The 13,819-nt window shown below is 43.0% G+C and overlaps 2 protein-coding genes across 2 annotated transcripts in view; both read right to left on the bottom strand.

Moving 5' to 3' along the window:
* The window catches only part of CLPTM1L (CLPTM1 like), a gene marked incomplete at both ends in the record, with an annotated part of 29,859 nt that extends 29,192 nt beyond the window's left edge, over positions 1-667 (bottom strand). The window contains one exon of the mRNA XM_082015112.1: positions 494-667. Coding sequence (XP_081871238.1) covers positions 494-667 — 174 coding nt within the window. The remainder of the gene's footprint in view (positions 1-493) is intronic.
* A 12,223-nt stretch (positions 668-12,890) lies between these two features.
* The window catches only part of LPCAT1 (lysophosphatidylcholine acyltransferase 1), a 67,927-nt gene continuing 66,998 nt past the window's right edge, over positions 12,891-13,819 (bottom strand). The window contains 1 exon segment of the mRNA XM_081996553.1: positions 12,891-13,580. Coding sequence (XP_081852679.1) covers positions 13,396-13,580 — 185 coding nt within the window. The 3' untranslated portion in view covers positions 12,891-13,395.

Here is a 13,819-nt window from a genome sequence, read left to right as displayed (position 1 = left end):
CTCCTGCCGGGTGCAGAAACCCACGGTAGGTAACCCAGCCACCGAACACATTTTAACAGGGCGACCTATCCTTGAACAAGTCGGAGATCTCGAAGGAAGCTGGGCCGTTTCCCCAGCGAGGCGCCGCCAGCCCGTGCCCACTGACACACAGAATCAGAAATTAAAATACACGTTCGTCCTCCCCGTGCACCAGCCACGGGCGTTACCCGAAGGCAAGGCACGCCGGCAGAGAGCTCCAGAGGGGTGCTGCGTCCCCCTCGCCGCGCGCACAGCACTACAGGGGAAGAAGTCGGGAGCTGCGCGCGCGGGCAGCGGGCAGGCCACGCGTGACCGCAGCTGTCAGCCGGTGACGGAGGAGGCAGGCCCAGAGGGTACCGAGCGAGGAGCCCCTTCCACGGGCGCCCAGTTGAGGGGCCGAGGCGGCCTGCGGCAGGGGCCGCTCCCGGCCCCACCGCAGGCCTCTTCCGCCGGCTGGCCGCTGCGCCCCGCTCACCTGCAGCTTGGGCCGCCGCGCCAGGTAGGGCCAGACGCACCCCGCCGCGCCGGCCCCCGCCGCCGCCGGGCAGGGCCGCGTGTAGACGATGCCGTACATCACCCAGCACGTGTGCGCCACGTAGACGGCGAACACCCCCACCACCAGGCTAGTGAACGAGCTGCGGCTCAGCATGGCGGCGGCCGCCGCCCCCCTACCCCGCAGCCGCGCTCGGGATCAACCGGGCCGCCCCACCGACACCGCACGCGCATCCCCAACGCAGCCAACAGCCCCGCCCCGCCCGCTCGTCACTTCCGGCGGGCGGAGGAAGCACCGCCCCGCCGCCTAGCAACGGGCTGCGGGAAGCACTCGCCCCTGGGGCGGCCCGACCTGCGGCGCGTGGTTCGCGGCATGACGTCAGCGGGGCGGCATTCGCCGCCGCTAGGGGGCGCTGAGGTGACGGACGGTGGGTGGTGCCGCTGCTCGGTCGCTCCAGGGCGGGCGTGGGGCTGGATAGCGGCCTCGCGGCATGTCCGTGAGCCCCGGGCGGCTCCCCGGGAAGGAGCAGCGCTGCGCTGCCAGCGCCTGAGGCTTTTTGTCCCCCTCACCACGCACTAGGGGCTTGTGGTTCGTGGTGGATGAAAAGCTGGCCGTGAGCCGGCAACGTGCACTCGCAGCCCAGAAGGCCAACCGTATCCTGGGCTGCATCCAAAGCAGCGTGGCCAGCAGGTCGAGGGAGGGGATTCTGCCCCTCTACTCGGCTCTGGGGAGACCTCACCTGGCGTCCTGTGTCCAGCTCTGAGCCCTCAGCACAAGAAAGACATGGGCCTGTTGGAGCGGCTCCAGAGGAGGCCACAAAAATGATCAGAGGGATGGAACACCTCTCCTGTGAGGACAAGCTGAGAGAGTTGAGGTTGTTCAGGCTGGAGAAGAGAAGGCTCTGGGGAGACCTTATGGCAGCCTGCCAGTACTTAAAGGGGGCCTATAAGAAAGATGGGGACAGACTTTTTAGCAGGGCCTATTGCAATAGGGCACAGGGTAACAGTTTTGAACTGAAAGAGGGTAGATTTCGACTAGATATAAGGAAGACATTTTTCACATTGAGGGTGGTGAGACGCTGGCACAGGTTGCCCAGAGGGGTGGTAGCTGCCCCATCCCTGGAAACCTTCAAGGTTGGGTTGATATGGCTCTGAGCACCCTGGTCTCATTGAAGGTGTCCATGCCTACTGCAGGAGCTTTGAACTAGATGGCCTTTATGGGTCCCTTCTAACCCAAATATTCTATGATTCTGTGGCGTGAGGCAGCCAAGGTGTGGTAAAAGGGTAGGAAGGGGAGAGGAGGCTGCTGTGTGGCACTGTGCCCCAACCCCATCCATGTTGCCCCTCAAGGGAGCTGGGAAGGCTTTTCTAGGCCCTGTGCTGAGAGTAGAAAAGGAGCATTTCTTGCAGTCCTCACGTGTCTGCTCGCATGGTGTCAGCCAGGAGAAAGTGATGACATGGGTACATACCTCAAGTAGACCTCAGCTGAGAGCTTCAGGCAGAAGGTATGCAGGGGCAGAAAAGGCGCAAGCATGGGTTAGGGACAACTGCGAGGCGGTACAGCTGCAGACTAGCCAGGAAATGGGCAAGCAGGCAGATGAAGGCCTCAGGCAGTCTGGGGCATTACCGTAAGTGCACTGCAGGATGCGTGGAGCTTGGAAATACCACAGGGGAAAGTAAAGACGGGTATCTTCTTTAAGAGAAGGTGGCGGAGAGCAACAGGAGAAAGGTGTGAAGACGAGGGTGGGGAAGAAGAGCTCATGCTGCTACCTTAGCAGAGACCATGTCACCTGAAAAGACACCAGAAGGATCTGCAGCTGGCTGCAGATTCAGACCCCGCTGGCTTCCTGTTGAACCAAGGAGCACAGTGGCAGGAGCAGCAGAGGAGGGCTCTGCCGCTGGGGCAGAGCAAAGCCAGGGCTATAGCCTGTCACCTCTGGCAGGCCTCACGCTACACTGGCAAGCAGCAGGGAAAAACAGGGTTAAAACCAGATAGTATCAGGTAAGGGAATCTTTACCCCTGGAAGAAAGAAATGTCACATACTTTTTGTGCATTTACACATCTGTAACATTTCGTTAATAATGTCAGTCACTTCCATTTTGTAATGAATAAGCGTTTGTGAAAGTGTACCGCTTTCTGATGGCATTCTCTGGGAATAGTTGAAACATTTTCTAGTGTAATCTACTTTCATAAATACAGAGCAAGTAAGTTATTTGCATTTTAGAGCAGAAGAAAAAGGAAAAATACATTTAAGCCAAAAAAAAAAAAATGTTTTAATGCTTCATAAGAATGCATGTCACATTGCTGCGCGACTAGTAAGACTTCGCTGAAAAAAATAGCTGCATTAAATTTTGTTTTGGGCAAATAGAGCATTCAGTCTTTTTTCTTAAACAGAATGAAGTTACACACATTTGCTATCACCTGCAGATGTCTATTCTTTCACACAAATCACTGCATGACTAACCTGACTTGGGCCAAAGAACGTACTCAAAATCTGCATCCACCTCATAACTTGAAATTAGAGACTAACATTAAGAAAAATATTAATAAGTCTTCTCTGGTAAACTTCCCCAGTGTCACACTTTTATTCTTAAAAATGTCCATATTAATGGTTCAGCTTATATCCACTGGGCCTCATTACGCTTTTTTCCACCCTCTTACGAATTTCTCATTTATGTAGGTAGCTGGAGTGTTGCATACCTTCATGTCTGTTTCCTGGATAAATAGAAGTAGCCAGAGCTACTTCAGTCCAATTTAGGCAGACTTGTTGTCCAGACTTCTGGAGCCCCTTTTCTGAATCTTTTTTGATCTTTTGATGTTGTTCTTTAAGCACAGAAAATAGAACTGGAGTCAATATCCCTGTCATCCTTAGGGGAAACAAAACAAAACAAAAACCCCAATGACCAAACCAAAACCCACACACCCCCACAAAAAAAACCCCAAACACCCCAAACCCAAACTAAAAACCCCCTTAAAACCCTGTATTTCATACTCCCAGTTGTCAGGTAAACAAACACTGTTCTATACACACAGCCACAGAGAACATACATCAACAAAGCACGCCTAAACATACACAGACTCAGTCTTACTCATAATTATGATTTGTATCCTTTACCTTATTGTAAACCTTGTTGTTTATAAAAAACTTAAAACTGAAAAAAGAAAATCCAGAAGAAACCAAACATTTTTTGTTTCATTTTTAATTTGGCTTCACGCTGAAAATTCAATTTACAAGCCATTCATAAGGAAAATGTCCAGTTGGGCAGAATGAGCCATGACTGCTGCACATCAACACCTGTGGTGTATCATTTGGTTCCCTTTTAGTAAATCATCATACGATTTACGTAGCATAGTTTAAGCGTCTACATCATTTGGCTCAATTCATCACACACTATACTCCATTTCAAACTATCAAACAACTAACAAGAAAAGAATGCTCAAATTGAGGTATTTCCTTTAAGAATTTACTCATCACTGGTATTTGGAGGTAATGTTAAATCATAGAATTTTAAACATTGAAAAATGTACAAAACCAAGCTCATTTTTAAAAAATATCGTTAATCTTCCATGCATGTTACTAAAAAATATAAAAATCAAATTTGTAGCACTGAAGCTATACTTTTCATTCTGTGAAAGTACTTCCCCAATTGGAACCACAAGCTACAGTCATCTTTAGTACACTACTTGTTTTTGCTTTTCAGTTATGAAGCATAGTCAGTTCAGTGCAAAGGTAATAGTCTATGTACACATACCACAGGAGCCATAGGAGGGAAATTTACAGCAGAAAATACGCATTCAGATTATTATTCTTCTCCAGTAGCACTATATATTGTTACAGATTTACACTGCATATCCAAGGGCTATTATAATAGAAAGCTTGCAGCCAATATGCGTCTTTAAACACACCAGGCCTGCTTGAGCAGCCTTGAAGTCAACAGAAGTTGTACCACCAATGGAACAAGCACATGATACCTTGGAAGTGAGTTCCTACTAAACAGCTTCCTGCTCTGTCAGCCCAGGTTTTCAACTTAAAGCATCCTCTTCATGGCAGTGCCTCACTTGGATTCAGTAGTGGTAAGAAAAAATTCCAAAATTTGATCTTTTTAAAAGGCTAAGTTTTTTGCTTTTGCATTTAAATTCTCAAGTGTGTTCAAAAACATAGCAATATTTTTTCCAAAATATATAAATTATATCCTCAATGCAAGTTTAACAATAATTCAAGTGATCAAAAACATTTTTTTTCTGAATTATTTCTCAGCTTGTTGATAATTCAATTTTATTCTTCCAAAAAGATGAACTAGTACCTGCAATCAAATTAGGAATGTTTTGCATACCTGGAGAGATGCTGGGAATTACAAAAAGGTTTAGAAAGTGGTCCCACTGAACAGATGCCAAATACTTTCAGCACAATGCCACAACATTGACGGTGTATAGTACATAATACAAGGTTAGCAGATGCCTAGTCTTGGTCCTCCTCCAGGAAACGAAATCTATCGCTTCTAAAGAAATCTACTTCTGACTTCTATTTCTAATGTTACGGATTTACATGGAGCTCTTAATACCCTTAAAGCAATTCGAGAGAGCAATATAAACAAATCACCAAACACAATGATATAGACAAGCAGCTGCAATGGTTTCACTTTAAGTATATACAATTGCTAAGGAGACATGTTTAACTTAAGGAATTCTAATACACATATTTAAAAATACAATTTCATTTTTAGATGCTTTACTTAAAAACTGCTTTTTTTTTTAGTCTGGAAAGTACACCACTGGCTAACCTAAACCTCCCTTTTGAAATACAAGAAATATTTTGCTTGAACTTCATTATAAAAGAAAACATAGGACAAAAATATATACTTAGGGCATACAAGATCTTCACATGTTTATTTCTTTAGCATTTAAAATACAAAATTGTCTTCATGCTGGATAGTGAATAAAAGACATGTATTTGGGTTTTCCCCATATACATTCATAGACTTAGAAATAACCTATCGCCAGATTAATTTCATTTCCAGTACCATGGTAGGATGAAAAGTATCTGAGCTGCAGGTTTCTTCAGTATCCATGAGGCGACTTTGCCATCATGTTTATAGATGCTGCATTTGTAACTTGGAAGTAAACAGGCACACAGCAAAAGTGACACAGCGAGTCAGAAGTCAGTCCAATTTAAGGTTTCATTGTACTGTATTTCTAAATTTAATTTCTTACTGTTCACAGGAACAAGGAGAGCCTCCCAAGCTCTTTCAGAGCTGCTGTCACCTGGACAGACCTGCAGCAGTTCAAGTGTGGGAAAAGAAAAAGCAATCCTTTACCTAACAGCAGGCACAAGCCAAAGCAGTAAACGGGCCCTTAGTTTTGGGTGGCGTTACCAGAATGGGACTTCAATATTCACCTGCCATTTACGGCTGAGGGAGAAAGTCCATGAATGTCACTTAAGCTTAAGAGGCAGTGAGGTCTCCCTCAGGCTGCAGCACACCAGCAAAGAACAGACAGCACAAGCGAGAGCAAGGGACACAGAAAACTGAATTCACCAGCCCAAGAAGCAGAAAAGATCCTTCTTCACTGTGGGAGGACGCCAGCTGCACAGTGAAAGCTTCGCTGCCGTGCTGGCCTCAATGGGTAGTTCTACTTGCTGCTTCAGGACCAGAAGTTCAGCCTGATTTTTCTCCAGCTGACTCTTTGGCTCAGAACTGGCACTCTCAACACCCCATTCATAATATCAAAATAGAGTATCACAAAAGTCATTATGACTTTTCTCTTGCTTCTACCATTTTTGGTCAAAGTGAAAAACTGAAACAACCCTCTGTAGACAGATTGTTGTACAGCTCTTTTTTTGAGATCTCCAAGCTAACCCCAAATGAGCTCTGATGTTCATATGGCCCTCTGTAATTTAGCTCTGAATAATGCAGCATGGCAACTACCTTGGGGAAAAAAACCAACCAACCAACCAAATAAATTAATTAACAGGAATACCTTACTCGGGTAGAGTCTGTGCTAAGGTGATTCTGTTTCCATTCCCAGAGACTGATCATTTGAAAACTTCAAATACCTCTTCACCGGTTACAGATGGCCTCCCCAAGTTAGCCTGCACAGGAGTACCCTGCTCTGCCACTTTGCTAAACCAAATGGAGTAAGCAGCTGCCGCCATCACATAACTAGTAAAATTATTTTGCCTAAAGAACTTGCAGGACAATCTAGGCAGAGCGTCAACTGCAGCAAAAAGGTCTCAGCATATTTCACAGAAACGTAAACCCTCCATTTTATAAGCCTCTTAAATCCTCTGCTCTTTTGGAGTCACCCACTTCAGTTTAATCCCATTACACATGATAAAAGCACATCAGATCTTTTTGGGGAAAAAGAAGGCTGTTTTCTACAAAACAAATCGCTCCTCCACTTGGAAAACTCAAAGTAATTGTTATATTGAAATAAACCTGAAAGGTTTCCTAGAGAAAGAAACCGTCTTAACTTGATGACTACGAGATGCAGGAAATATTCACAGATGCAAGTCCAGGCACATCTCATGGAGGATGTTTGCTGATGCATTCTCTCAGTAGTTTTACCTCAGTAGTAGAGAATTTATGCGCATGTTGATCACAACATGCCACTGACTAACGTGCATACCCAATTCACTGCCTTAGCTAGAGCACAGAACGATGGTGTTTGTTCCTCTGAGGTGGTTCTGGAGGATTTTACCTTCAAGGAGGTCTTACAAGGTTCCTGTCACAGTTTGAACACTTTTTTCCAGTCTTCAAAGGAAAAAGGCAGGGAGAGCAGATGAAACCTCATGGGCTGTGCTGCCAGTGACCTAGACATTACTTGGACACACGATGCTGTGGTGCCTTCAAGAAATCCTCTGACTGAAGAACGGCTGGCTTAATTTCTGCCTAGCCAGGACTGTAAAATTACCTGAGTGACACTCTCAGTCTTCCTGCTCATCTGTGAAACAGATCCTGCTGGACTGATTAATTAATAATTAAATTAATTAATAAATAATTATCAATGGCAGTGATGACAAATTCTTACTTCCTATTTCAAACTGTTGGACCCACACTTCCTTTTTCAAAAGGACCGACCTATATAAATTACAACATTTAAGTTTTCCAAATTAGTTGAAGTTCAGATACCTAAAAAGTAACAACCCATTTGAAGTGCTTGGGTCACAGGGAACTTCTGTGCTTCAGTATGGGCTTAGGAGCCAAACTTAAGTTTTGCTAATGTAAAACTCTTGGCCAACGTATTTGTCACTTCTGAATTTTAGAATGCTCATGAAAGTGCTGCTAGAAAAAAAACAGGCTTCACATTAAGCAGAATGCAACATTTCAGAAGGTCTTATGGCCCATGCTCTGACCTAAAGGAAAATTAGTCTGACTTGGTGGGAGTTTTTAATCTGAATGTTTTTTCCTCTTCATCCTAGTTTGGTCCCGTAATATATGCAAAGCTGTGCTTACAGTGTTTTTCTGAAATCATGGGATCTACAGCATGTGCTGCTCAAGTTCTGCAACTTGTATTCTTTAAGTTGTGTCCCCCCTTTTTTTTTTAAATGAGAATACCATTTCTGAAGGAGCAGAGAGCAGAATGTGACTGAAACAGTTAACATGAAAAGCTGTACTTACCGCATGGTCATGTAAAAGTAGGAAGAATAATGGCAATACCAAAGATGGCCTTGTAAGGGAACTCCTAAATTCATAAACACACATCTGCTTTAGAAAATTGATCCAGCTATGCAGAAGACGTTGAAGTGCAACAATCCCTTTTCCAGACAAATGTTTACTACATTTCATGAATAAAAAAATATTCCAACCAGCCCAATACTTAAACTAGCTAATAAACTTACTCAGTTTGCATGAAAATATTAATAAACAGCTATGTATAAAACTTAACTATTTACTTCACAGAATGACAGAATCACTAAGGTTGGAAAGGACCTTCAAGATCATCAAGTCCAACCATTAATCCAGTGCCACCATGTCCCCTAAACCATGTCCTGAAGTGCCAAATCCACATATTTTTTCAACATTTCCAGAGATGGTGACTCCACCACCCCCCTGGGCAGCCTGTTCCAATGCCTGACCACCCTCTCGGTGAAGAAATTTTTCCTAATATCCAATCTAAACCTCTCCTGGCACAACTTGAGGCCATTTCCTCTTGTCCTATCACTAGTTACTTGGGAGAAGAGACCAACACCCACGTCGCCACAACCCCCTTTCAGGTAGTTGTAGGGAGCGATAAGGTCTCCCTTCAGCCTCCTCTTCTCCAGACTAAACAACCCCAGTTCCCTCAGCCACTCTTCGTAAGACTTGTGCTCCAGACCCCTCACCAGCTTTGTTGCCCTTCTCAGGACACGCTCCAGCACCTCAGCATCCTTCTTGTAGTGAGGGGCCCTACTTCTGGCAGCTTTGCCACTAAAGAGGTTGCATCACTTCCCCACAGTACACGTGTCTCCTTTTCAGCCTTTGTGACCTAAGGATTTATACCTTCCAAGTGGGATTAGCAAGCACACACACACAAGCCTAGTTGCTTTTTATCATAGTAAGATTATTCTAGCTACAATAACTGCATTGAAACATATAGTGTTAATTCATTGGTATAAAATGAAAGTGTACAACCTAATTTCTCCATAAGGCTTACAAATTGCCTATAATGCCTTTTACATGTATCTGCTTAAAGCAGTGGACTGTGGAGAAATCTGTACCAGCACTTGCCTTACTGTGGTAGAGAAAGTGGTTTGAACATGCTTTGCACATCCTAAACATTTATTTGGTTTTAGTGGGATTTTATGATGTTTGAAGAAACATAAATGAAGCAAAAACCACACCACAACTGCCCTTTTTTTAGGTATCTTGGATTTCATGGGTTTCTGTGTTACTTTAAATACATTCCAAATACAGGGAATACTTGTTTAACCCTCTCGGAACAGCAAAGCTTTGGCTGGATATCTCATACAAGATGTAAAAATTCAGTCTGATGCAACAGCTCTACTGGCAAGGGACAGCACTATTACATAAAAGTAGTAAAATTCTATTCAGAAATGTCAAATGCTTTCACACCCCTGCATTTTTTATGGAATGATCATTTAAGTTAAGTTGTTGCAAAGAACTGAAGCCGTTTCTTCATCTATCTCCCTGTAAAGTTAGGGGCTGTTGAAATCACCAGTTAAAATAAAACAATGCATTTGTAAAATCTGCAATATTTTAATTGAAAGCATTTCCATGTCAAGGTTTTGTGAAGGGGAAAGGAAGCTTTCTCTTCTAACCTGACATTGCAGCAAGGCACTGAAACCTGACTGTCACAGCCCAGCTGTTCCACAGCCAGTCACCTTTAAAAAGGGTTCCTACGTGGAACTATGAAAACATATCAGCAGTCAGGAGTTTGATAGACGAGTTGTAATGAACATTGCTGCACTAGTGCAGTGTGTTACAGGTCTCAGCCCTCAAAAAAGTCTGAGTTTCCCACCCTGTGGTAAAGTGGCTTTTCTGTCACTACGAGGCAGTCTAATATTACAGCCTTATATTCCACAGATGCCAAAAATCACCTGAATTATATTAATTAATCTCAGCTTTTGTGACATCACGCATGATCTAACAATGTTTCCACACAGGCTGCTTGGGACTTCACCCTATCATTCATCCTATTATGTGTCTACCTCATTCAACAATCTCACAAAAGAGAGAGCATCTCAATTCATTAGAGAATTTAAGCATTGTTTTGTGGTGGGCTGGTGGGGGTTTTTTTGGTTGGTTTGTTTTGTGTTTTTCTAACAGTTGCTTCCACCAAGAGTTACTTGTTCACCAAGCAAACAATGCACTGGTCAGCAGCCTTCTTCAGCAGCAGCTCTGGACTGAACTCGCTGACGCACGCGACTTTCAGCGCCTCTTCACCATGCAATGTGGCGTTTGTTTAAGGGCCCGTCTATCACAGGCTGCAGCCCCCTTGACCCCAACACTGCGCAGCGTAGTGGCACGCACATGCCGCTATTACACTTGCCACACTTAAGACAGTATCTCCCTCATCAAAAACAAATATGAAACCAAACGAACCCTTTGGTTTTCTGAAGGCAGATCCCCAAGTTTCACACACCACACATGCAAATTAGGCACACTCGTATACAGCCAACTTCAATCAGCTTTTTTTGCTCTTTCACAGATGTGGACAGAATATCTCTTCCTATGGAGCTTCTCTAACCTGAAGGTTGTCCATGGGATAACTAAGCTTACCTTTTTCTTTGTTTCAGATATGTGTCTTGGGGAACTCTTATAGAATCCCCTGCACTCTGAAATTCTCAAATTCCCAGGCTCACATAAAAAGCAAAAGATAACTACCTTCACCAGCTTGAGCCACGCGCCACAGAAAACCTTGCAGAGGGGAGGCGATACGCCCAGACTACCGTTCATGTGCCTTCCCTTACATACTAACGCACATACTGTACAATCACAGAGAGTGGACCTCAGGCTGTATCCCTATGACCCTGGAGCATGATCAACAGAATCAAGTGTCTCCATCTTAGCTGTCTGTCTGTCCTGTTTTCAAAACCTCCAGTGAAGGAAGGTTCCTCACCCGACCTGGAATAACACATTCTCCTTAGCTTAACTAGGTGTATTTTAAGGAAGTTTTCCTAATGCTTAACTTGCCTTTTAAATGAATAGCTGGTATCTACCACCAATGTGGAGAAAAGAGTGTTCCTATCTTCTCTATAGCAACTTTTTTCTGTATTTGAAGACTGTTTTCACATCTTCCTTCAGTCTCCTCTTCTTTGGCTTAAAGAATACTTTTTTTTTTTTTTTTTTGAGTACTTTCTGTCCTCCAGACTCTATCCAGCTACTCCCCATCTTTCTCAGGTGCCCTAACATGGATAGGTACTTTAGGAAAGTCCTTATCACACCTCGGTAACACAGATATACCACCATGCTTCTCACAGGCTACACTGTTGATGCATCCCACTATAATGAGTGTCTTTTCTGCAGCAATGCCTTAACAGTGCTCAGTTTGTCATACTCTGTACCATCCCTACCCCAAGAATTTTTATGCAGTTAATACCCACTCCCTTTTCTGTACAGCTGACTATTCCTAAGTGTCATTCTTCACGTGCCTTATTTTTCCAAATAATTTCTCCTATTTTTCATGAACCGTTTTAATTCAAATTTTGTCTGCCAGTCTGCTGCAGCCCTGTCAGCTTCGCATGCATTACCTAGATGAATCTAAAATTTAATTATTACCTCCAAATGAGGACCTACCTCCACATACCCCACAGAAAGCCTAATTTCTTACTTTTTTTTTTCCCCCATACTGCTTCTATGAAAGCCAGTTTCAGTCTGAAGACTTGCCACATACAGTTAGGGATTTCTAAGGACACATTCCAATACACTAATGAGCTTTAAAACACCTCCGGCCATTTAAATAGTAATAAAAGCATTTGATACAAACAGATTTCCTTCTGCTAAAATTCCTCTCTTTCAAATCTAGTTTTAAATTACTCTAACATGTGGAAGATTCAAATCTCAACAGTCTTCCAATCACAGAACTGTCATATTTTAGCACAGCCCTACAAAATTAGTCATAGAAATTATGTGAACATTTTTTTGGGGTTTTTTTTTGGAAGTAGAGTTGTTATCAAGAGTTGTTTTGTGACGGAGACATCCTTCCTACTCCTTGAGGCTTTTGCAACATTTCCTAATCAGTGAAGCTCTGTGGTTTTATAATAATTTAGATTTTTCTCTGAGACCTCCATTGGTAATTAAGGCATCTGGCTTTACAAAGGAAAGATAAAGAAACATTGCTAATACAAATGTTTTAGGCTGGGTTGTTTTTTGTTTGTTTTTTTTTTTTTAAGGAGTTCTAAACTGTTTTAAGCTTCATATACGCTATACGCAGTATATGTAATGTTGGTATATGGATTTAACTAGCGTTTCTTCAGGATGTTCTGCAGCTTGTTGCTGGCTTGGCCTCTGAAGTAACTACAACCTTTTCAAACTTGTTCCGATACAACAAAGTTTTCATAATGCGTTCCATGCTATCTGTATATAGAGGCTTGCTACAAAAGAAACCTGTGATTCCTCATATATCTCTATTAAATACAATTGTGTCAATGTCTCCCACTTGAATGTTGTGTGGACGTGATCTGGACTGATAAGAGAAAAGCACAAACAGTTTTGTTACATATTTTCAAACAGTATGTGGCATGTCAGTTTGCAAAAAATTAACTTTTAATTGCATCCGGAAGATTACAGTAGAAAAGTGTTGGGGTGAGGGATAAGGAGCCTTTCCTTTTCATTCTACCATGGAATAGACTGAAAGAGAAACAATTCTGTCATTCAATAATAAAAAGTAATCCTTAGCAAGTTTTTGCATTATTGTTTCTAAACTGTTCACCGAAACCAAAACAAAGGGCCAAAATATGCTTGCCTTGCTCAAGAGAATAATCCTACTGAAATCAAGAAGACTATGCAAATATGGACAGCAAAGTTTGGCCCCAAATAAACATCCCCGTAACTAGGGAAAACACTAATCACCAAAGTGCACTTAACACCATAGTAGCTACAGTTTCTTTATACATGCACAGTTTGTGCGACACTTTGTACATGAAACTAGCCAATGGAGTATAAATAAGTGTGCCGCTTCCTTTTTAAATATGAACATTAATAATGAAGCACATTCACATTTTTGCCTTTCAAAGACCTTTTTGAAGGAAAAAAAAAATAAAAACACCTTCCCCAAAGTAACCTGGAACATGTTGTTAAATATAGCACATAGGATTCAAAGAACGGTATTAAGGTAGAAGAACTTTCACACACAAAACTGGTATTCGTTGTATAGTTGGAGTGACTTATGAAAATCCCAAGAAAAGACAATCCTCTCACCAGGAGAGGAAGGTTACAGCTGTAGTCTTAATTTAGTTTCTTCTGCAGGGGCTTGTTTTTATCTTGAGCATTTTCAGGGCTGAAGTCAGTACAGATACCATTAGGAGCAGAAAGAGATGAAGTCTCCAAGCCACTCTCAGCTCCCATCTGATCAGCATAGAGATAGTCTTCTGCAAAGTGTGGGTGCAATTCAGCAAATCTGTAGAAGTCATCTAAAAAAAAAAACACCAAAAAAACCTTGTTGTTACTCAGGATCAGCTCTTTGAAACAGAAGGACTCTAAATTTGAATACTTACACATATATAATCACACGATCACTTCATAGAAAAATAGCAGCAGTTAACATAATGCTTTTTCCATAGCTTGTTTTAGCTTCTCAGCAGAAGTTTACCACATACCCAGAGCTGAGATGCCGGGAAGAGTTGTCTAAGCCCTCTTAAAACACTTCAGA

Source organism: Phaethon aethereus (assembly GCF_964289735.1).
Source record: "Phaethon aethereus genome assembly, chromosome: 2".
NCBI classification, from domain to species: domain Eukaryota; kingdom Metazoa; phylum Chordata; class Aves; order Phaethontiformes; family Phaethontidae; genus Phaethon; species Phaethon aethereus.
The sequence above is the reverse complement of the archived record's forward strand: the minus strand, read 5'-3'. Positions and strand labels throughout refer to the sequence as shown.